Below are 24,558 nucleotides of genomic sequence, written 5' to 3' on the forward strand. Positions count from 1 at the left end.
AAAAGCGTCCTCCTCGATTTTTTTTTTCGCTGGAACAGGCTATTACAGATGCTGCAGTGTTATACCATCTGAAAATGCTACAACTACTGTAGTCTTAGTTGGAAAACATAAATACCTCCATAAAGTACACTCACAGTTAAACATTTGGTCTGCTGCTCAATCAGTTTTCTGTACAAATGAATTGCGTGCCTCTTTTTCACAGACGCGAAAAATCTAAAACATTTCATATTTCTAACGAATATCTAGCCTGCGTCACAGGTAGTCTAAGCCCCGGTAGGATTTTGTGACATGTCCGGCTTCGACGCATGCTAACGAATATCCGTAGAACACCTTAAAAAATGCTGAAGAAAACAAGTCCTTCTTCGAATATTCTCGTCGTTTACTTCTCGAAAATGTGTTGACGGAGGGACAGTTCTACGAGGATTTTCCAACGAGTTTCCTGTCAACTTTTTTGTTGAAAAAATGAAAAAACGCTTCGTCGCTTAACAGCGCCTTCCCTTTTGCTTGCAAAATTAAACTTGAATGAGGAGAAATCATTTCTTCTAATTTTGTTAGAAGAAAACTGAAGATGAGACAATAAGTCTAAAGTTTTTACTACTGTATTTCTTTCTTTCTTTCAAAAATGTGTAGAGAAGAAGGGAAAGATGAAAAGCATCTTAGGAATACAGGAAGAAATTATGGGAAAGAACGAATTGAAACACGACAATTCAAAATTAAAAGCCTATTGAATCGAACAGGATGAAAGTTGAGCAAAATTGCACTGGCCGGGAATCGAACCCGGGCCTCCCACGTGGCAGGCGAGAATTCTACCACTGAACCACCAGTGCTTGACTGTGAACGGATATGTTATTTTTTTGCACTATAAGAAATCGCGTTCGAACATGGGGCCGCCATCTTGGATTATTTGGCGATTGAAATCTGGGCAGGAGACAAAACTAAGCTGCCCCCGTACCCTCAATATTTTTATATTATTTCTGGGCTGAGATGGCGGGCCCATAATCAAAGGTGATAGTCTAGTCCCTGAACTCCCTCATCCGCGCGCCCTATATAGGGGTTAAACGTACCCAGGCGCGAGAAGAGAGAGTCCAAGCTATTCGCGGTGATCTCGCTTAGTACACGGTCGCATAATCAAAACTTATCATCTGTGCGCGCTTTTTCAAAAGTGCTGCCAAATATGGTTTTCCCCAATTTCGGGGGCAAAAATTTGCGCATGTGCATGCAAGGTATCCTGGACTCTCTCTCCTCGCGCCTGGGTCAACCCTTATAAAGAGCGCGCGGAAGAGAGAGTTCAAGGACTGCACTACGACGATGACGGCTGAAGAATTTTAGCGTAAGAAATGGAAGGATTGATTACAGTCAAGCACTGGTGGTTCAGTGGTAGAATTCTCGCCTGCCACGCGGGAGGCCCGGGTTCGATTCCCGGCCAGTGCAGTTTTGCTAAACTTTTATTTTTTGATTACAACTTACAGAATTCAAAAATTTCGTTCATTCGGTATAAACCAAGAGTGATTTACACTAACACAAATAGTGGTGAAATTTATGTATAGAAATTGTACATCATGTGCCTTTTCATATACACCTTGCATATGCGTAAGCCCGTCTCACAATAGAAACTTTGGTCTGTTCGGATACCTATGTCATTCGCCTAGAAACATAATGGCTGCTGACTCAGGACGTTCCATCTTCGAATCCAACGTGACTTCTTAAACGTACGTTCACTTACAAAGAGGAGGTCAATGCATCTTCCTTTGGAACCAAGTGTCTCTTAACCACGTACGACCACAAAAGATGTGTAAAGAAACAGGACACACAACACAGAAATGTTATGAAACGTGGTCTGGCCTTTGAAAATACCCAAAATCCGGTTATCGTAGCTCTTATGATTATCGCTGACTACAAATCCTTGATAGTCTGTTTCTCTGGAAAGGGACAAGTGACATTTTTGGACAATTTCTTTTCTACATGGCCTCAAGTGAGGAAGAATGGCCTAATAGATGGCACATACCTGTAATGACGGATATCTTGTCAAAAAATCTACCACTTAGTCAAATAACAGTTTTGTCAATTGAATAAATCACAAAAATCCCTGCAAGTATAAAAAGCAGAGTTGGAATGAACCATCACATATTTTCGGTAAAAAAAAATTAATTAAAAGTTTTCCACTCATTTCTAAACCCTTCAACCGCGTGCGACGGAACAATTTTCGGTGAAAAGGTAGATTATGAAACAACACAATCTTCTGTTATCGTAAAGCTAGTGTATAGGTGTTTTGCACCTGCTCTTAGAACAAAGCCTTCGAATAAAAGAGCACTGGGTTTAAAGGGCGTGAAAAGTAATATCATTAGAAGTTTCCTATTTGCATAGCTTACATAAGTCAAACTGAGTTGTCGCATCACTACATAGATTGTCGCTCAATAGAGAGAGATTATACTTCCCGTTCCGCGTACAAACCCTTTTTTATGAGCTGGTTGTGAACTTAAGGAAGCCGAGATGCCGAAGTAAGAGACAAACGCATGTAAAAAGAAAACAAAATACGTATACCATATTTCGCAAAATGCAATATGGGTGGTGCTTTTTAACAAATTAATATTATTTAGACCTCACAAACAACTGGTCAAGACTTATGTTATGAATCATGACTCTGATAACGAGAACAAAAAGTGTAAAAAATAAGTGGTTTCCAGCATATATATAACGCTGACTTTAAACCTTTCATAGCGATTAAAGTGGAAACATGAAATATTAATAATTACACAACTTGTCCCTTATAACGACCAATTTTTTTCCCAACGTTCCTATTCAAGGGGGCATAGCTCAGTGGTAGAGCATTCGACTGCAGATCGAGAGGTCACCGGTTCAATCCCGGTTGCCCCCTTTGATTTAATATTCGCATGTTTTTTTTTTCAACTTTCGGTGATTTAGCTACGGCCTTATCCCTTTGATTTTTCGTTTTGGAAAACTGAAACCGAAAAAAGGTTTTTTTATTTTTATTTTTCATGACTACCAAATAAGAGCTTACTTTTTCGAATTAGAAGATAGGATAGGATGTGTTGAGGAACTTTGACAACGGCATTTTGACAGATTTTGTTATCTAAAATTTGTAGTTTTTGTGTTCCTATTAATGAAAATTATTTTGAATGCAATAAATTTCACCTTTTAGGGTTGCAACGTTTTATTACGTTTGATCAAGAAAATGTCCCAAGAATAACGAAGATTTACGAGGAGAACATATAGCACGGGCTCAATGTCATGCTCAATGTTCGGGAAGATAATAATTTACAATGCTAAAATTTTAAAGACTATGGATTTTTCCCTATGGGTATTCTCCGGAAACAGCAAACATTAACAAATTGGCCAATTTAACAGCAAGTACTAAAAAATATGGGTAAATAACATTTTAATGCTTAATATTTAATTTTAATGTTTAATGTTTAGTGTAAAAGAACGCTAAATACACACAACTTTAAAAACACTAAACCCCATTCAGACCCTCTGAGACCTAAAATATGTTTTTCAATAACGGAAATTAATTTTCAACTTTTAAATACAACGGGAATTCATTTTTAGGCGGTGACGCAACGCCTATATGCTGTGGCCCGTGGACGGGCAATGTTACGATTACTCCAACCGAGTAGCACTGGGAACTAGGCACTTTGTTGTTTACTCAGTTTTGGTACGCCATCTTTGATTGTCATGAGTACTGAATCAACTTTAAGAGCATCCATCGGCAAAACGCGTTTGATTTCTAACGTACAGTTAAACAGAGTTTTGGGTTCAAGGGAGAATGATGTACTGGATAATTGTGAGCTCGCTTAAAGAACTTTTCTACCGAAGTCGGCATACGTGATGGCAGACTAACTTGACTGATGTTGAATTTGACGAGTGAAGGCCGGTTAGTGTCATAACTTTTGAAACCTTTCCAAAAGGGAGACCGATTGCAGCAGTATCTTGATTAGATTGCAAAGGTGAGCTATCTGAAATCTTTGTTTGCTTAACCTTTGACGTGCATTGTTGTCGATAATATTTAAGTTTAAGTTAATTTTCTTTTCTTTTCCCTTCGCGACTCGCCATCTTCATTTTACTGCTTTTGATAATATTTATTCGGGTATTTATCTCAAGCCATTAAAAACAAAACAGTGACGGTATCTGTATTCCTATTTGTACGAGAAGCCAGAATTAAGAATTAAGAAATTAAGAAAGAACTTCTACCCTATTTCTAGTAAGCGGTGTTGACTTCATTACATTTCAGACCATTTCAATACGGTAGTGTCACACAATCTTCAGTATCGACTAGGTGTGGAAATCAATCCTGGGCCTTTCTGTTGCTAAATGACGAAGTTCATAATTAATTTAATGTATTTATCTTATCATACTGTAAGTTTGTAATGTATTGCATTGGAGGTTCGTTTTGTAGTCAAGGCAAATAAAAATTAAAATGAATAAGAAAAATGCAATTTCTGGGATCATTGTAAAGCGTCATCGCCTGTGCATGCATGTATGCGTGCCGGTTATTAACTTTTGTTAACTGTAATGGAAATAAATTAACCGTTAGCCGTAAAAACGCCTAAATTTTAACCATTAACCGCAAAAGCCACCACCCCATTGAGACCATTAATTTGAAGTCACTTGATTGATGTTTCGTTTGATTCATGATGAATACAGCAACTTGTCCGATGGTGTGAAAGATGGCTCAAAAAATCACTTTTCTATGTTAAACCGTATTTAGCATGTTTTCCCAAATTTGTAATTTTCGCCGTTCATATTAATGAAAATTAACTTAAATACAATTAATTTTTACCTTTTTGCGGTTTTAAAAGCACAGTTCTATTGATTTTGTGTACTTTGCAGTAATTTTGGGTGGTTTTCTGGCATTTTGGAAAAAATTTGAAATCCAAGATGGCGGATCCAAGATGGCGGCTGTTTTGACATCATGATGTAATTGTCACGTGATGTGACGTCATTAACCCACGTGACATATACCAAAAGAAAGATGTTTGAACATACTATATATCTAATAAGGTTCATTGTGATTGCTTAAATATTCTCGAAGTTCAGCTTTTGAAGCTCCCCCCCCCGGTCAGAGAAGGTCAAAAACAGCAAAAAAGCCCGGTCTGAATAGGGTAAAGGGTAAAGACGTGCTGATACCTATATTGATGACGCTAGTACAACGTTATATATTTAAACCTTAATGTTGTCACACTCAGGAGTTTATTACATTTAAGGTCAAATGTTATTACATTTAGGAGTTTATTACATTTAGGTTCAATTATTACATTTAGGTCTTCTTTGTCCGTCTTATAGAGGTGTCCGTTAAGAGAGTTGACTGTAATCCAAGATGGCACCACCACGATCGAACATGACGTGAAAAAACAAAAGAGTTAAGCTTCATTGGATATCGGCATAGATTCGTATAAATGTTTTAGTCTAGTCTATTTTTGAACTACATGTTAATTAGATTTCTTTTTTATTATTATTCTTTTTACATAGATTTTTAACATTGTAAAACGCCATTGAGCTTTAGGTAATTGGGGAATATAAATCCTTTTATTATTAAATTATTATTAAAAGAAGAGAGAAAATGAACACAGCCAAGCACTGGTGGTTCAGTGGTAGAATTCTCGCCTGCCACGCGGGAGGCCCGGGTTCGATTCCCGGCCAGTGCATTTATGTTTTTGCTTGGCTTTTCATTTTTCCTTCTAATTCGAAAAAGTAAGCTCTAAATGTTCTGCAAGATGACGAAAAAGATAGACTTGTCGCCCTGACTTTTTTTTTAGTGGGATTAAGAGTGATAATGATTTTGGTAGTCATGAAAAATAAAAAACACTTTTTTCGGTTTCAGTTTTCCAAAACGAAAAATCAAAGGGATAAGGCCGTAGCTAAATCACCAAAATTTGAAAAAAAAAACATGCGAAAATTAAATCAAAGGGGGCAACCGGGATTGAACCGGTGACCTCTCGATCTGCAGTCGAATGCTCTACCACTGAGCTATGCCCCCTTGAATAGAATCGTAGGGGAAAAAATTGGTGGTTATAAGGGACAAGCTGTTCTATTAATATTTCATGTTTCTACTTAAACTCTTAATTTTAACTTGATGTAAACCGCTCTGGAAGGTTTTATAAAGTCAGCGTTATGCTGGAAACCACTTATTTTACACTTTTTATTCTCATTATCGGAGTCATGTTTCATAGCATAAGACTTGAACAGTTGCTTGTGAGGTCTAAATAATATTTACTTGCTAAAAGTCACAGCCTTTATTGCATTTTGCGAAATATGGTATACGTATTTTGTTTTCTTAATATATGCGTTTGTCTCTTACTTCGACATCTCAGCTCATAAAAAGTGGAGTTTGTACGGAACGGGAAGTATAATCTCCCTCTATTAAGCGACAATCTATGTAGTGATGCGATAACTCAGTTTGACTTATGTAAGCTATGCCAATAGAAAACGTCTAATGATATTACTTTTCACGCCCTTTAAACCCAGTGCTCTTTTATTCGAAGGCTTTGTTCTAAGAGCAGATGCAAAACACCTATACACTAGCTTTACGATAACAGAATATTGTGTTGTTCCAAAATCTATGTTCCGTCACACAATCTATGTCACACGCGGTTGAAGGGTTTAGAAATGAGTGGAAAACTTTTAATTATTTTTTTTTGCCGAAAATATGCGATGGTTCATTCCACCTCTGCTTATCAAACTTACAGGGATTTTTGTGAGTTATTTTTGACAAAACTGTTGTTTGACTAAGTAGTAGTTTTTTTGCACAAGATATCCGTCATTACAGATATGTGCCATCTATTAGACCATTCTTACTCTATTGAGGCCATGTAGAAAAGAAATTGTCCAAAAATGTCACCTGTTCCTTTCCAGAGAAACAGACTATCAAGGTTTTGTAGTCACCGATAATCATAAGAGCTATGAAAATCGGATTTCTGGCATTTCAAAGGCCAGACCACGTTTCATGACTATTCTGTGATATGTGCCCTGTTTCTTGTGTGGTCGTACGTGACGCGCACTTTTTCTCTGGCTTAAATTAGCACACCAAGATGATCTGTTCTAACACATTCACAAGACTCTTTTTCAAGAAATATTCGCCAATAGCGCGAACACTGGGAATTATTCCAAAAAGTGGTCACGTGGTTATGAGGCCGTAACCGTAGGTCATGTTTCTTAAAATAGCAACGTCTTATCTGAAAAACCGCGGGCTCATTCAAGTCCAAAAAAATTCGGTGCGTGGTTTGCAGTTTACCCGTGAAAACCTTTGGAAATAAGGTATCTGTATATTCCACTTTTCAGAGATGCAATAGTCGCACGTTCAAATCCTTGCAATTTCAAACAAGGTTTTTCAGTTCATATCAACCCCAAGGGTATCAAATCGCCCGTCCATTTCTAAAATAAATGCCAGTCTAAGGCAGTGAACCTTGCGTGTGCTGGCAACAGGGGAATTGTTTAAAAAAATTTCATTTATTACAGATCTCCAAATCAATTGACATTCACAGAAGAATCGTTCGATCTCAGATAGGAGGATATTAAGAGCGATTTTGATTTACAGAGATTATTTAAACGTCATTTTTCTATTCACGGGAAAAAATTACTTTAACAGGTTGATGTGGCGTTTCGTGACGAATTTTGAACCAGATAAAAACGTTTATCTTTCTCAATACTAGGTGAACATTTAAATGAGGAAAGGACGAAATATTGTAACATTAATTATTGATAATTTTAAGTTCGTGAGCATTTTTTGCCACTGCTAGGCAATGAATAGAACATAATTGTGAATTGCCAACAGTGTTCAACAGCACATCATTTTTCAATTTGTATTAAAAGTTGCTTTAACAGAAGTTTATCAAACCGTCAGCGATCTTGACGTTGAAATCCTACCGGAAATTTGCCTAACGTCGTGGTTAAATAAAGGTTTATTATTATTATTAGATGCAATTTTAGGTACACTGTGGCAGCACTTACAAACCTCAGACGATGACTCGAGATGGACTCTAAACAGGCTGACAAACTTGAATCTCTCGGATGGAACATCTGGCCACCGTGTTTGATCAGCAGGGATTTGCTAAAGCAAAGACATTTAAGGGCGTAGAAGAGCACACTAGAAAGTCATCCTCGATTTATCCCATTTATAAACACTAAAATCTGAAACACAAAAGCGAAATGCCTGAGCGCTTTATCGATCAGTTTCACGTCATCGCGAAATGTAGCAACAAATTTGATTGCCTTATTAACGAAATACTGTACATTCACATGCTTAAATCAGCACTAAACGGCCAATCAGATTCCATCTAGGCCATGGTGTTTGTTTAGCCAGTTTATTGTAATTATGCTTATTTTGCAGTTTTTCTTGAGTTTTGCATGTAATTTACTATTCTCTTGAAAATGGCGTCATGACAAACACCAAACGTCGAATGATAAATCTTCCCTGGTTTTTTTTTACATAACGTTATTTGTGTTCCAAATATTGGACAACGACAGAACAAGGGGAAAGATTTCCGCAGAGGACCCTACATTAATTATGCATACAAATATTCCATATAATCCTTCACAGACGAACGGCAGTCATGAACAGAACGGGCTCCTTCTTCGTGTAGAAGCACAGAACACGTCACAATAGAATACTGCCTCGCAAACCTATTGTTTTTATTATATTCCTCGTTCTTTTGTCCTTTTGTTCTCTATTGTTATAGGTGAACTGTGTCTTCTACACGAAGTACGAGCCACAGAACAAGAGTTACAAAATTGTATGCATAATTAATGTAGGAAGGAAATGGAGCGCGTGGTATCGTCAGGCAATCTAAATAAAAATTTTGGGTATTCTGCAAACTTGTAAAACAACCACAACTACAGGTAAACAATATTGTTATTCGTTAGTATTGTTTTTTACAGTTATTTTTCTGCCATTTAGGAAGTCATCATCAGGTTGTGTAATTCTATGGCCTTTCATAAATTTTACTCTAGCTCAGTAGTAGCTCAGTAGTAGGGCATTCGACTGCACCGGTTCAAACCCAGTTGCCCCTTTAAGCCTGGTTGAAGCCGTTTTCATGGTGAAATAAGACCTGTTATCCTTGCGCTTGTGCTTGCGTCGCTAGTGAAAACCAGGCTTTAGTTTTACTTTTGAGACTTTCTCAATGTGGTTCATTTCAGTCACGTCCATTGTTCTTTGAAAAAAAGAAAAAAATTATAATTATAATAAGTGATCACAAAACCAGTTCACTTAATATTTTATTAGTGGCCTTTCAGTGGAAATAAAAGGAGCAGACTATTGACTCAGTTTTACGATTTTTTCCTATAAGACCTTTTTTTTCGCCGTTCCTGTAAGGCGCAATGAATCAATTAAACTCTCGGAGTAAGCCCAAACATGGCTAAATGACAGAGCCATGAAATACGGGAACTGTGATTGATATAGATATTTCTATCATGAAAAAGTTTTCCAATCATGGAAATGTGTAGAGAGACAGTGCTAAAACTTTAATTGTATTTCGTATTTTATTGATTAACAAGCACTGGTGGTTCAGTGGTAGAATTCTCGCCTGCCACGCGGGAGGCCCGGGTTCGATTCCCGGCCAGTGCAATCCTTTTGCTAAAATTTTTATTTTTTAGTTTTATTGGCCGTTTTTCGGTCGATAAAATTGTGCATTGGTTCCTCTTCAAGGCGCAACAAAAATTTTCCTTGTGTCTGGAAATAAGTCTGCCTATTTGACCAAGAAGTCTTCAATTCACGCTTTGCCAAATAAAAACGGAAATGAAACCAATTATTCTGAATCATTCTTTTCAACGCTCATCATTTATCAGGACTAAAATATATAACTGACGACTAACTACTTTTCACTAGTCTTGAAAACAAAAAGACTGCGTTATAACAAAGTTAAAAAAAAGCTGAGAAACTTATGAAATAAAACTAAAGGGGGCAACCGGGATTGAACCGGTGACCTCTCGATCTGCAGTCGAATGCTCTACCACTGAGCTATGCCCCCTTACATAGCAAAATATAGCTAAATTTAAATAGTAATCAGGTACAAGCAGTGTTATAATTAATATTTAATGTTTCCTCTTTCCTCTTATTTTGTTATCTTAAATTACTGCTCTTTTATAGGCTTTTGTGACTACTGAGACACACGAAAACGGTATATCATAAAATTACATTAATCTTCAATATTGACCCCCAATACGATTTCTTATTTCTCTAAATTTTACTAATCCTTTGAGAAAATTATCTCCTCCCAAACATCCCCCAAAATCACCCCAAAAAATTACAAAACATCGCAAAACATCGATTCGTTTACCAACTTAAGCGGTGGATAAACGGCCTTCAGGTGTACCCCCGCCTTAAGCAACTGGAAGTGTTTCTACTCCTCTCTCAATGGGATGCTAGTTCATCGCAGGGTTACCCTCCGGCATTAATTCGCAGGGCTCGTTTTCACCTGGGTGGAAAGAGGCACTATGAGAGTAGTGTCTTGCCCAAGAACACAACACAGTTGCCCGTCTTACCCCAGCGCGCAAACCGTTAGGCCACCGGGTCTCCCCTAACCCGGAAGAACATGACATCAATTGAGATCTAACCCATAGTATTCCTACCTTGAAGATCTGTTGACTGTGTGCTATACTGTGATCTGCCATGCGTTCCTCCGAAAGTTCTCGAGTACAGCTGTTTGTTTTCATTTATTAGTTTGCTGAACTGCCTCTCATATATATAAACAGAGATGTCTCTCTCTATAAACAGAGATTCATAGTCGGATAGTAGTCATTCTCCACAGTACTCGACCTTCGTACTTTCACAAACAACACAATTTATAGTTCTATATATGTTTAATGTTCTATATATATATATATATATATATGCTTCTTGATTACACATCCCGAGTGCATCTCCAAAGCTTGAGTTCGACTTAACTAAGCTGGGAATGAAACGTGTTCCACTCGTAAAAATGCAACGCTTATGTAGCGTTTTCTTTTTTATGGTATATGACTCGTATATTTTTTTAAATAAAGGAAGATAAATCAGACCACAAGTCCATTCTCCAGGGTTATTTCCGAAAACTGAAATACTAATGGTACCTTAATTAACCCTACAGTCGGGACAGTTTAAGGTCCCAAATAGAACTGAACATAGATTTTAACCAAATTTCGCCTACTGGTTTATTACTTTAAGGGAACTTAAATTTTGAAATAAAAAAGGGGGTTCACCAGATTCGTTTAGGAGCGGGAAGACCTTGTATATTCCATATAATTCCTTTAAAATTCCTCTGCGAGTACTAGCAACGTACACGTTTTTAGCGATAATTTATTTTCCAAACACAAGAATTGATCTGTTTTCATTTTACAGAAAGAATTTGATCGCTTCACCCAAAATATGAGAAAAAGTTGATAGGTCACAAGACTCGTTTACAAGAAAGCGACAATTTACTTCTCTCGCGGACTAAGCCGTATAGAAAAAGCCGCCATTTTGTTTATGTGCGCGCGCTAATTACGCGTAAAATTCTGCGCAGTAAGGATGCGCAATACAGTACAGGGAAATGACCTTAAAGTCAAACTGTACGATTTTAACTCAACTTGTAAATAACCTGTCCTGGACTCACAGATAAGCTTGGCTCATTAACCCAACTCTGGCAAATGTTCCAAACCGGCTCAAACCAGCTAAGCCGCATTGACTTTATTGACCAAGCTAGTTGACTATATTAGGTAACACAGCCCATAACCAAGAGTCATATGTTATCAATAAAAACAAACTTGTACAAGCTAGCGTTTTGTGTTGTAGCTGTTAAAATTGTAGGTAAATGTTTAGACAACCTCACACCTATTATGAGGACTATTAGAAAAAAAATTTTAAAAGTGGGGAGATCGACTTCACTAAATTACCTAAAAAAGTGTTCTTATGGCAACAGCAAGCTCTTCTTAATTAGTACCTTTCTTACTCATTGCCGGATCAACCTCGTGTATCAGTCGACGCGCAGTGCAATCTTCCTGGGCAGATAGACGAAAAACAGTCTGCAGAGCAATTCCTAATCCTCTTTTCTCTACAAAAGCGTATTTAAAGTGCTAACAATCGCAAACTTGCAGTATAGGGCGTTTCCTGCATATTCAGTCCCACTCCACGTTTTACCCTTTCATCAGACCCTTATTTAATGTCTCCCAAAGTGAGCAGTGGCCGTTTTGAGGCCTTGAATCCAGGCTACGTGCAAAAAAGCCTGAAACTAATAGAAATTTACATATTCAAATATGTTGACACTCATGCGGTTCCTGTACTAATACTTATCTCCGATAAATAATTATTATTTACTGTGTGTAAAAAGATAGAGTACACCGTCAGAAAGAGAAGCAAGAATTAAGGAACCCTTCCACCAAAGATCAAGAACATCATCAACCTTCAAGATTCAATTCTCTAATTATCACATGAAATGTAAGGGTGGCAAATTGTCCCCTTTTTACGGTGCACAAATGTTGTTGTATTATTCCACGCCGAATAAGCCACCAAAGAAGTGTTTTGAGTGTGAGTTATTTTTGTTCGTGGGTGTGTGTCGCCGGCTGCTTAAAAGACAAGGGTCAATTACTTCAAACGTCTATTCTTTTCTTTGGCGATTTACCTGATATCCAAACACTTTTTTCCCTTCATTTGTTCAGCATGTCAACTGGCATTCTCGAAATTGAAAGACTGAGGTTATTAGGTTGGTAATTATCTGCCCGCGATAATGCTATGGTTTGTTTGTGTTATAACGCATTCTTTACTAATTGCTAAAGCAGCTGTCTGATGGTTGCGAAAAAAAGGAGACACCACGCAGTAAAACGGTGCTTGTTTAGATTTGTTAATTACTTTTGTGTTCTCCAGCAAGGCGAGGTGTGCTTATCTGTTGACTTCCATGACATTTAGTCTAGGAATTTTGCAAAAGACATATCTCCTTTTCACACACCGTGCCGGTTTTAAATAGAAAGCACTCGGCTGAGCCTCAAAGATAGCATCTAACTTGAATTCCATTCATATAGATTAAACAAAGCTTGTATACTTTAGACGTTAAAGGGTTTTCCAAATGTACTCTAGTGTTGAGAAACGGCGCTCAAGAGCGGGCAATAAATACTATATAACACCCCTTCGTCGGATATGGAGTCATATAAGCATGCCCTTGAATGTGTTAATTTCTCTGAAGAGTTTGTAACGAGAGCATGAATTGCTTGTTCCAACGCAGTGTAATTCTATTCCCGACCGCTGAACACCGGCGAGCGGAAAATTTCCCGCATATCAGCCACAAACAGGTAGCTTCTGTCATCACAGCTATTCAGCGCTACCTGGGTATCACAGCTTCTGCTGCTCACAAAGTTTAACACTGTAAATTTTACTTTTTTGATTGATGTTGTTTAAATTACTTTGTTAAATTCTTGCTCTACTCAGAGTTTTCTGAAGAGGGCATTCGTTCTTGACCTTTAAAAGAGCACCGGTAACCGATACAAACTTGTCTATCAGCTGCAAGAAGGCTCGGAAAATTTTTCGGCAAACTTCAAGCGCTGTCTCCCGCTGTTGACAAAGAGTCTATTTCCGGAAAAGGAGCGCGCACCTCGAGGTTAATTAGAACGAACTCAGAACGAACGAAGGACGATTCCACGTCGGCAAAAATATTGGTTTTAGAGAGGTGAAAAAAAACTTTTCCATGAAACTTGATGGATTGAAGATAAAGAGCGAAGTGAGGAAAATTCCAGGACAGAAATGTGCCCTATAACAGCGAGTTCCGTTTTTCTTTGAGCCATTTTCATCACCCTATGCCGGCTCGTTTTAAGTCCGGTGTTTTTCACCTTGTCGGCCGAAACTGTTTGTAAATATCACATTTATTGCCAATTACTAAAGATAAGGCAAACTATTAATTAAATTTGAAGTATCCATTGACACTTTGCGCTGTAATCTCATTGGCAGGGTTCAGTGGCTGAGTGAACATAATTAGACAAACTTGACGGCTCGGGGAAGTAAGATGATAGCCGTGTTTATTTTAACCCGTGCGTACAAAACTGTCGCGGGACGCGAGTGTTGCGTTAGTTTGCAAAGTTGACTGACGGTGGGCTGAGCTTGAACTCGGGTCGATCATACGACAATTCTGTCTCTCTCTTCTTGATTTAATCCTTCAGTTAATCGAACGGTTAGCAGTGCGTTGCTGTGTTATCTGAGCATGGGACTGCCGCATTATGAGAAGACTCTCGCCATGAGTCAGCCCAGGAGAAAGTACAGAACATCAAGCAGTTCAAAGTCAAAGCGCAAAGATGGCTCTCATTCACACGATCATGGCCACAGCAAAGGCGACCAGAGGACCGTGGCAAATGTGCGAGAACGACAGAGAACGGAAGCACTGAACGAGGCTTTTAACAAGCTAAGGAAAATCATCCCGACCTTGCCTTCAGACAAGCTTTCCAAAATACAAACGCTGCGTTTGGCCGCGCGCTATATCGACTTCTTGTGTCAGGTTTTGGGGAACAACGAGAAGCATCCGAACTCTGCAGCAAGCAGCTGCTTTATCGCACATGAACGGCTAAGCTATGCTTTCAGTGTGTGGAGAATGGAAGGAGCGTGGTTCCAACATCAGTAACAGAGAAGATTATTCGCCCTGTACGCTGTCGATTGAATTGAAATGAGAGCAGTCTTCCATGAACTCAACACGTTGATTGCCGTGAACTCGTGCAGTCGAAAACGAAATTTCATGTTGCGCAGGTTATAGCGTGTTCCACACCTTGTATTATAATATCGCTAGCTTACATGGAATGAATAGTGATAAACGATGGTGTTTTTAGCAACAGAGTTTTTTGTATCAAGGAGAAATCTTCTCACGGACATTAAATGGCGTGTTAACAGTGTGGGCCATGCCTGTTGGACTTGCCGTTGGCGGCAAAGTACAAACATTTTTGTGTTTCAGCTTATAAACTCACTAATGTACTAAGATCACTGTTGTCTTTTTCAAACTCAGTTACACATAGTTATTGTAAATTTTGCTCGCTTATAATTGATAGAGTCTATAGCTATGACGTTTTAATGATCGCACCATTGTATATCTATTATAAATGAGTGTTTAAGAACATTTACTTTGGGTAGTGTTATTGTTCTAAATATGCCTTCTCGTTCAGTTGTTGTGTAGATTTCATTGTAACTGGGGTTTTGCTTTGACTTTAGAGCAACAGCATTGCATGTACATGCAATAAATAGTAATTGTAAGTCGGTAATTAGCCAAGTAAGATAGGTTTCATGTCCAGCAGAGTGAAATATTTTGCGTATTAGTCATCGGAAGTCAACGATAGAAATAAATGCACATCGAGTTGAATGTTACGTGAGCCTTTGTTTTGATTGTCATAAATCTTTTTCATTTAACTGTACAGGGTTATAACTCTGTAAATAGAAAGTTGATTCTATGGACGAAGGGAGTATCTTTTCATCGAGGCGTGAGAAGTTTGTTCAAGAGTTTTTCACTACACCCTACAGGAGGGTACAACATGACTTCCTGTTGTTTAGACTGATAACAGTTCTTTACTAATTCCCTTTCTTCCTTTCGAGATAAATCCTCTAAGAATTAATGTTTAATTTACAAAGGTGGATCCCAACATTGCTTTATTGTATCACGCTTTGTCTTCTGTTTCGGCTTGAAATCGTTGTTTATTTATACTGACACAGTTTGGTCTAAATCGGTCAGGTTAGATTCCTTAGCGCAAGTATTATCATCACGGCTTGTTCCGACTTTTACGCCACAAAATTCGTTTGTTTCCTGCTATCTTTGACTTCTAAGTTAATGGCGTCTGTTTCTTTAAATCGTTGACTTTTTTTTTATAACAGGGCCAAAATAACATATAAACCTTGTGAAACTGTATTAGAATTTACTTCAGGAAAATAAACAAAGTTTATCAAGGTGGTTAAGTTTTTTTGCTTCTTCTTTTGTCTACAAAGCCAAACTTCGTTCATCTACTGTAAGAGCTAAACCCTGTCTCACGCCACATGGTTTTTTGGGCATCCTGTTTAACCCACGGTCAACAAAAACAAACTACATATAGGCGGTCCGTGAATAGGCTCAGATCTGTTATAAACTCATCAGATTTAGGCCATTGCATATGTTCGCTATACAGCGGAACAATAACCTTGTAATTATTTCCTAATCATCCTTCCCGTTCTATTTCGACGGTTTAATCGCCGGGTGCTAACAGTGAGCTAAGTCAAGTGTTCTGTAATGGCGAGCTCTTTTAAAGCTGTCAGTGATTTTATTTAGAAGTATGTCTTGATAACTGGACATGACTGGAAGCCAAGGTGGCGAGAAAGGAAGCTTCATTTGTTTTTCAACGGCGACGCCTTTGTGTTGAAAGTGTGGTTTCTGTGTCAGTTCCATGTTCATCTGTAGATCTGCTGCATGGAATCGTAAATGCTGACTTAAAATGGATTTACTTATCAATGTTTACGCCTGTTTTGTACAGGAGGCTGAAGCCTGTAATGAAAAGTGTTTAAAAATGAATCAAAAAGATTCTCCACACGTGTTTCGTCCGTATTTGTAGTCGAAAATCGCTCATGAGGTGCCAACTGCTTTGCGGGGCACCATCATAATTACTCGGCCTGAATACATCTGATTTCTCCATTCCAAAGCGATGTTTCACTCGTTATTTAAGGTCACAATTAGCACCACCGTGAAAACACGAACTATCTCCGGCTACGTTAAATCCCTGTTGATCTTAACTCAAAGAAAAACGGGTTCTCTTTTGAGGTCTAAGCACAGATCTGAGCTCGCAGTTATACGAACATCAATTTAAAAGAAATTTTCCACCCTTTTAACCTAGAGGAAATGATGGCAACTCCCGGAAAACACCGCAGAAACAAAATTGTGTTTTTAATCTTGATATCGCCGATAAAGCTCTTTAGTTTTCCGTTGATAAATTAAGAGAACTTATTCGGGAACTGATGGTATCGGACATGTTTTGGTGGGGAGATAAGTAACAAAAATATAGCTGTGTTTTATTTAGAACGAATGAAATAAAAAAACAAGTGTTTTCTTCTGGGTTTGATAAGTTCCTTACGTTTATTCTCCAACTGGGAGCAAATTGCTTCGCGATCCTCTAACCTTGGTCTCAAATAAAAAGCATGTGACAAATTATTTGCTTTAATTTAATGTCGGCATCTGATGAAGTTGATATTTACAGCTATTGTCTTCATGGAAATATTGGTCAAACATTTTCACTTGAAAAATTCGACAACTCCCGTCCGGATGGGGGTTCAATGTAACGTTCTTTGCGGGAAAAAAATCTAGTACAGATTTCTTTCCTTTAAAATTGTGATTGCGGTTTCTGGTTTTATTTGTCCTTTGTGCATAAAAAATCGTATTTATTTCACAAGCATTTTGAGTCATTGAAGCAGGTCAATGATATTAAAAGAAGTATTCAGAAAGGACATTCAATATCCTTGTATACATAGGGAGTCACCGCTTTCAAACATTCTCTTTTTGATATTTTTAACGAATGTTTTCAGGTAGCGATTCATCAGCGTGCATGGAATCTTAATATTCCACAGTATGCTCGAGTGCGATATGAATGTTTATTTTCTGCTATTTTAACTGCTTAAAATACGATTTTCTTAGGTAATGAAGGGCACATCTGTAAAAGTAATATCATTGTATTTGTGCGCGCCGAGCGACAATGCCTCACGGCATGTCTTGTTTTTAATGACATTGTAATTTGTGGAACTCTTTCTCTCCTGCGTGCGATCTTTCCTCCTGGGTACCGCAGCATTCACGGGCAATTTTCACAGTATTCAGAAAACAGCTGATACAATCTAGAAAAAAATCTGCGTAAATTTAAGACAGTTAAGTATAAATCTCCCGCCGAGGGTTTAAACACATCACTCACTTGGTTTTTTATTGAAATGTCTCGCCTAGAAAAGTCTCGGAAATTCGTACGCGTTGGCTACAGTACAAAATAAAATCAAGTCTACACGTCTTGAATTTGGTTCATCTCCAAATAAAGGAACGAAATTTAAAACAAATTTCGACACTTTCAGACTCAACTACCTGTGTCCATTTATGAATTCTTTAAAGTTTCCGTTCTTATAGCATGTACAATGTTATCATTTATATACAGTTTCAATACCTCCCTGGGCATATTTCTGCACAATCCACAGAAAATCACGAACGGACTTATATCGCGAAGCAATGTCGGCGTTCGATTTTAGGGACGCTTTAGATATCTGTACATACAGACGACTAGAAATAGCCAAACGATATTTATAAAAAGAAACAGCGTGTATTTCACCCTTCGTTTATTCAAACTGTAGTAAGGGAACCATTGAGCATGCGCGATTCTCCTAACCGTTTATTTCCAGTTTTGGAGCAGGCACGGTGTTTCGCACGGCTTATCTTCTTATTTTACAAACACCTTCGAGAGGAAAAAAAAAGCTCAGTTATCTATCAGTATTTTGCAGCTTGATTTTACTGCCGACAGTTTTTTCTTCAAAAATATGCCAAGTAAGCTTATTTCCTCGTCTAGCCTGCAAGCCATAAAATATGATGTCTCGCGTGCTCATGTTTCTCTTAGTCGCTCAGTCGACATCTCATGCAATCTGATTACATATCGAACAAAGTGGATCACAAAACAATTTTGTCAGTTTTTTGCACCAAATCCTCAAAGCCAAATAAATTAGAAAAGAATTTCCAGTGTTCTGAGATTCGAGGACTAAAAAAAGGCCCCTAAACGACATCCCGGGCCCTTTTTACCAGGATCCGACTGACTCAACTTTAATTCCTCAATTGAGATCATTGTGAAGTTACAGTACTTATAAAAGCAGGGAGATAATGAAAATTAAGGGCTGATAAGTCATCTCAGATAAAGACAAATTTTGTGCAAGGAGAGTTATACCTAATGTGGTATGCCAGAAGCTGGTGGAGAAATGATAGGATTTCATTCCAACGTGGATTTACCCTTTCATTGTTCAAATTATTTATTTTCAGCTTTAAGTCAATGTTATACTTTGCAATCGCTTAAAAAACTTAAATTATTCATCTTGTCACTCCTCGATTCGCTGCTTAAAGTCAAACCTTGAATACCATATGTGAAGATATGCGGTCTACTAGTTGAACATATGCCTTAATGTAAAGATTATTCAATTTCCTCGTATGTTAGGCAAATTTCCGGTAAGATTTCAACGTCAAGATCGCTGACGGTTTGATAAACTTCTGTTAAAGCAATTTTTAATACAAATTGAAAAATGATGTGCTGTTGAATACTGTTGGCAATTCACAATTATGTTCTATTCATTGCTCAGCAGTGGCAAAAATGCTCACGAACTTAAAATTATCAATAATGCTACAATATTTCGTCCGTTCCTCATTTAAATTTTCACCTAGTATTGAGAAAGATCAAATTTTTTATTTGGTTCAAAATTCGCCACGAAAAGCCACATCAACCTGAGCACACCTGTTAAAGTCATTTTTTCCCGTAAATTGAAAAATGATGAAATGTTAAATAATCTCTGTAAATCAGGATCGCTCTTAATTTCCTCCTATCTGGGATCAAACGATTTTTCTGTGAATGTCAATTGATTTGGAGATCTGTAATAAATTTATTTTATTTTAAACAATTCCACTGTTGCCAGCAGACGTAAGGCTCACTGCCTCAAATTGGCATTTATTTTAGAAATGAACGGGCGATTTGATACCCGTGGGGTTAATATGAACTGAAAAACCTTGTTTGAAATTGCAAGGATTTGAAACCGAGCCAAATGTTCAAAATTTTATCCATGAGTTTCCTATCGCGAACGTGCGACTGTTGCATCTCTGACAAATGGAATTTACAGGTACTTTATTTGAAAAGGTTTTCTGGATAAACTGCAAACGGCACACAATATTTTAACAAGTAATAAATACCATACGGTAGCCGATAAAACAGGATCTTTTTTTAATTTTTTGGACTGATTGAGCCCGCAGTTTTTCAGATAAGACGTTGCTAAGGAACAAGACATGTTATGATCTCATAACCACGTGACAACTTTTTGGAGTAATCCCCAGTGCCCGCGCTATAACTTAATTGGCAGATATTTCTAGAAAAACAGTCTTGTAAAAGTGTAAATGTGTTAGAACAGACCATCTTGGTGTGCTTTAAGCCGCAGAGCCGACCACAAAAGATGTGTAAAGAAACAGGGCACGTATAAACACAGAATGGTCATGAAACGTGGTCTGGCCTTTGAAAATTCCCGAAATCCGGTTTTCATAGCTCTTATGATTATCGGTGACTACAAATCCTTGATAGTCTGTCTCTCTGGCTGAGGGACAGGTGACATTTTTGAACACTTTCTTTTTTACATGGCCTCAAAAGAGGAAGTATGGCCTAATAGATGACACATATCTCTGTCTTGATTTAATAAAAGGTGGCTACAGTCTGGCTGTCAAGAAAATTGAATGGGGTTGAGATTTTTTTTTTTTTTCTTTTTTTTTTCTTTTAAGGACATGGGAGATTATTTGGCTTACTTTCAGTGGAAATGAAGTGCTTTCAATTTTATACTCATGGCTTTTATCCCTTCTACCTACCTACCTACCCCCCCCCCCTTTTCCATTTACTTTTGGTTAGTTTACCCAGGCTCCAACTCGCCATATCTACCGAACTTTGAATTCTAATGGCGCGCGCTGACTTGTAGAACAGAGGTGATCTAGTTTTTCATTTTGCTGTCTAAATAGTCAGGCTGCTATCGTCCCAAATTGTTCACTTTTGTGATAAAAGCGTGAAACTTTGCATGATTACTACTAACCATATAACAAACAAATTCCGATATGGATCCAAGATTAGTTAAGCCCTGGACTCGAGATGTGCGCATGCCCTAAAACGCTCAGCATGGGAACGAGGCTGCAAATGAAATGGCTTCAAAATGGGTCTCAGATAAAAAAAAATACATTTAAAACTGATATATTGATCACATTTGTTGTTTTCTTCGCTATTTTTATAGCAGAAATTAGAATTAGTGTGATCACGTGACCTTTCTTTACACTTTACAAATTTGGTTTGGGGTTCCTGTGATGGAATGGTAAAAATAATGCATGCGCTACTATGATTATCTTTGATAATAGATAAGGTGGTTATTTGGGTGGTAATCAATTCGATTGAATAAAATTTGGGCTAGACCAATCAAGAACTCCATATGGGTCACGTGACGAACAATTTAACTGACTGAATGTGATTGGGATTCCTGTGGTGGAATGGTAAAAATAGAGGCCTGTGTAGCTATATTTATCAATAATTTTCAAAGCCCAGTTGTCATCTTTTTATTTTAAAGATAGCAAAAACCTTTTCACAATTTGGGCTAGACCAAACAGAAACCCCATATGGGTCACGTGACCAAAACAGCCGCTTTGATTGCATAGTGGCTAAGTAAAGATAACTAAATAGCGGAATGAACCGATCTTTTTTAAAAAAAAAAAAATAGGAAAGAAAGAAAAATGTAAGAAAAACACTTTTCTCTACCTGCCGACCACAAACTCACGGTTGTATGCAAAATAGGTACAAAGAATTAATGAGGTCATGTCACGCAATACATGTCACACAACAACAGTTTTAGTTTACAAGAATGATTTTTAATGCCAAAAATCCTAAATGTACACTATAAGACGTCGGCATGACCTGTTCGTCGTGGAGCACATTTTGCAGCCTTTCCAGACCTTACAGCACACACTCAAGGACGAGAGGTTCTCTTCGTCCTCAGCCATGAAATCGGAGGTGTTTTACTCGAGGTTAAGAATAGGGACTCAGAGGCATCTTGCCTGGCAAAGGCAGCGATGATTGTAAGGAGAGAAATACTGCAGGTGAAAAACTCTTTTAATGCGCCCAACTGCCAGCCAGATTCAGTTCCAGCCTCACTTACAACATTGCTAAATATGATAATGAGAGGCCCTGCGATGAAAAATGATTCAGCAGAGAGCCAGGCGTGCCTTACTGTTGCTCAATTGTTGGTTTTTAACAGCATATCTCGATTTCGAGACAAATCCGACAATGCTTTTGGTACCACTCACAGTACCCACCATATAAGATGCAGAGAGTGCCCTCTTCCAATCTATGCAGCTTTGAAGATCCATGGAGCTACAAGAGAAAAATCACTCGTCGATGTCGAATGTGCATATTGCCGGAGGACATCATTAAGTCCTATGAAGGTGGAAGTCTAACGATTTGCAAGTTTTGCGTCGGCTGTTATTGTACCTTAGAACAAAGCTTTAACGGGTTGAACTCTTGACTCGGTACAGTTTTGCTAGGTACAAATAGCGTTGTGCTTGCTTTAGACGGCAAAGGTCTTCAGCCACATCAACTAGGACTCGGAACTAGACTTTAGGGCTGATTTGAAGGCGGTCATGGCGATATTGGGCTTGAACTCTTCCTTGGCTGGAGACTTAGAAAAATTCTGTTGTAATGTCCGGGGGTATTGGTTCCCTTTATAACGATTTTTTCCACATCCGGGGTATTACATTGTGAATAAGATGGAAAGGTTGCAAAGAGCGCAGCTGATGGTCGAAAGGAAATCACTTCAAACCCTTATGTGAGTAGAATTCTCTTCATTTGATGATTATTTTGCCGTTTGGCTAAGCTAGCAATCAGAGCGGCCTGTGATTCGATAGTCAGCAGCAATTCGATATGCGGGGTTTCCGGCCGTGAATTGACATGAACTATGACCGAATGGTCTCGCTGAGTCATGAATTATTTAGTTATTTTAATCCCGAATTCGTTGAAAATGAAGCGATCGTCGATGTAAAATGCTTTCTGATAGTTCATTTTAGACCATGCATGGATTTAGAAAGCTTTAGTCCATCTCTCGCTCCGGCGCTTTAAAAATTGGTTTTCATTTGATGTTATTTCATGTTGTAAACAAGTTAATTAAATTGGTAGAATTCATGATTTGAACAAAATGCCGTAAATGCAGTCTTTTTGGTTCATTAAGAGATTTATTAGAGTAATTTACGTTGAACATGAGCTACAACTAGTCGATTCATGCAAAGCTTCTTGCAAAAATATGTCTTTAGAACTAGAGCTGTGTCAAAATCTTTAGACACCTTTTATTAAATCAAGACAGATCTGTAATGACGGATATCTTGAGCAAGGAAAACTAAGTTAGCCGCCATTTGCAAACAACAGTTTTGTCAAAAAGTATACTCACAAAAATCCTGCAAGTATAAGAAGCAGAGGTGGAATGAACCATCACAATTTTTTGGCAAAACAATTTTATTCAAAGTTTTCCGCTCAGTTCTAAAACCTTCAACCGCGTGTGACATAGATTGCCGCTCAGTAGAGAGAGAGAGATTATACTTTCGTACAAACATCACTTTTTATGAGCTGGTTGTTAACTTAAGGAAGCCGAGATGCCAAAATTAGAGACAAACGCATATATGAAGAAAACAAAATACCGTATTTATTCGATTAAGCGCCCAACCTCGAATAAGCGCCCACCCTGAAGGTAGGAAAAGTTTATAATATGCGCCCAGCCTCGAATAAGCGCCCACCCCCCACCCCACCCCAAAGAAAACTGAAGTGCACAAGTGGAGTATTGATTATTGAAATTGACTAAGTGCTACTAAGAATACTTCCCACATGACCGAGTTGTCTTCGTATTTTTCAGAAACTTTCAATGAACAGTTAGAATTCTTCTTTGGTACATCTTCACGTTTTGTTATTATTTATTGTTTTGTTACAAAAGTAAACTTACTTTTTGCTGAAAATCGCGAAAATTTAATAAGCGCCCACCTCGAATAAGCGCCCACTCTCAAGGTCCAAAAATTTAATAAGCGCCCAGGGCGCTTAATCGAATAAATACGGTGCCATATTTTACAAAATGCAATAAATGTGGCGCTTTTTAGCAAGTGAATATTAGTTAAACCTCACAAGCAACCTGTCAAGTCTTATGTTATCATTTGAAAATGACTCCGATCATGAAAACAAAAAGTGTAAAATAAGTGGTTTCCAGCATAACGCTGAGTTAAAACCTTCGACAGCGGTTAAATATCAAGTTAAAATCAAGAATTGAAGTGGAAACATGAAATATTAATAATTACACAGCTTGCACCTGACAACCACCAGATTTTCTTTCAGGGTTTCCTATCCAAGGGGGCATAGCTCAGTGGTAGAGCATTCGACTGCAGATCGAGAGGTCACCGGTTCAATCCCGGTTGCCCCCTTTGATTTTATTTTCCATGTTTTTTTTTTCTTCAACTTTCCTAGTCATGATTTAGCTACGGCCGTATCCCTTTGATTTTTCGTTTTGGACTTAAAAAAAAGTAAAATAAGGGTTTGGTATTTTTCATGTTAACTAGCAAATCATTATTACACTTAATCACACTAAAAAAAAATCAGGGCGACAAGTCTATCCTTTTCGTCTTGCAGAACATTTAGAGCGCACTTTTCGAGTTAGAAGGACAAATGAAAGCCAAGCAAAAATATCAATGCACTGGCCGGGAATCGAACCCGGGCCTCCCGCGTGGCAGGCGAGAATTCTACCACTGAACCACCAGTGCTTGTTAGAAAAATCTTGAATGAGTTGTGAGAGAATAGCAGCCAGGTCAAAACGGTCCTGTCTGCTCTTTTTTAGTCTGTCCC

At 38.1% G+C, this 24,558-nt stretch overlaps 1 protein-coding gene and 9 non-coding genes across 10 annotated transcripts; 6 read left to right on the plus strand and 4 right to left on the minus strand.

Annotated features, from left to right (window-relative positions):
* Positions 1-756: 756 nt before the first annotated feature.
* Positions 757-827, minus strand: Trnag-gcc (transfer RNA glycine (anticodon GCC)). Its single transcript has one exon. It is a non-coding gene; the product is annotated as a tRNA-Gly (tRNA).
* A 533-nt stretch (positions 828-1,360) lies between these two features.
* On the plus strand, positions 1,361-1,431 carry Trnag-gcc (transfer RNA glycine (anticodon GCC)). Its single transcript has one exon. It is a non-coding gene; the product is annotated as a tRNA-Gly (tRNA).
* Positions 1,432-2,803: 1,372 nt separating this feature from the next.
* Positions 2,804-2,875, plus strand: Trnac-gca (transfer RNA cysteine (anticodon GCA)). The gene has a single exon. It is a non-coding gene; the product is annotated as a tRNA-Cys (tRNA).
* A 2,717-nt stretch (positions 2,876-5,592) lies between these two features.
* Positions 5,593-5,663, plus strand: Trnag-gcc (transfer RNA glycine (anticodon GCC)). Its single transcript has one exon. It is a non-coding gene; the product is annotated as a tRNA-Gly (tRNA).
* Positions 5,664-5,923: 260 nt separating this feature from the next.
* On the minus strand, positions 5,924-5,995 carry Trnac-gca (transfer RNA cysteine (anticodon GCA)). Its single transcript has one exon. It is a non-coding gene; the product is annotated as a tRNA-Cys (tRNA).
* Positions 5,996-9,506: 3,511 nt separating this feature from the next.
* On the plus strand, positions 9,507-9,577 carry Trnag-gcc (transfer RNA glycine (anticodon GCC)). The gene has a single exon. It is a non-coding gene; the product is annotated as a tRNA-Gly (tRNA).
* Positions 9,578-9,908: 331 nt separating this feature from the next.
* Positions 9,909-9,980, minus strand: Trnac-gca (transfer RNA cysteine (anticodon GCA)). Its single transcript has one exon. It is a non-coding gene; the product is annotated as a tRNA-Cys (tRNA).
* A 4,052-nt stretch (positions 9,981-14,032) lies between these two features.
* Positions 14,033-15,560, plus strand: LOC144660393 (twist-related protein-like). Its single transcript, XM_078521007.1, has one exon. It carries the CDS (start codon positions 14,154-14,156, stop codon positions 14,565-14,567), a length of 414 nt encoding a protein of 137 aa, XP_078377133.1. The 5' UTR covers positions 14,033-14,153; the 3' UTR covers positions 14,568-15,560.
* An 8,508-nt stretch (positions 15,561-24,068) lies between these two features.
* Positions 24,069-24,140, plus strand: Trnac-gca (transfer RNA cysteine (anticodon GCA)). Its single transcript has one exon. It is a non-coding gene; the product is annotated as a tRNA-Cys (tRNA).
* A 265-nt stretch (positions 24,141-24,405) lies between these two features.
* Trnag-gcc (transfer RNA glycine (anticodon GCC)) lies at positions 24,406-24,476 on the minus strand. Its single transcript has one exon. It is a non-coding gene; the product is annotated as a tRNA-Gly (tRNA).
* Positions 24,477-24,558: the final 82 nt, after the last annotated feature.

This window comes from Oculina patagonica, chromosome 7 (assembly GCF_052425735.1).
Source record: "Oculina patagonica isolate OP01 chromosome 7, crgOcupat, whole genome shotgun sequence".
NCBI lineage: Eukaryota > Metazoa > Cnidaria > Anthozoa > Scleractinia > Oculinidae > Oculina > Oculina patagonica.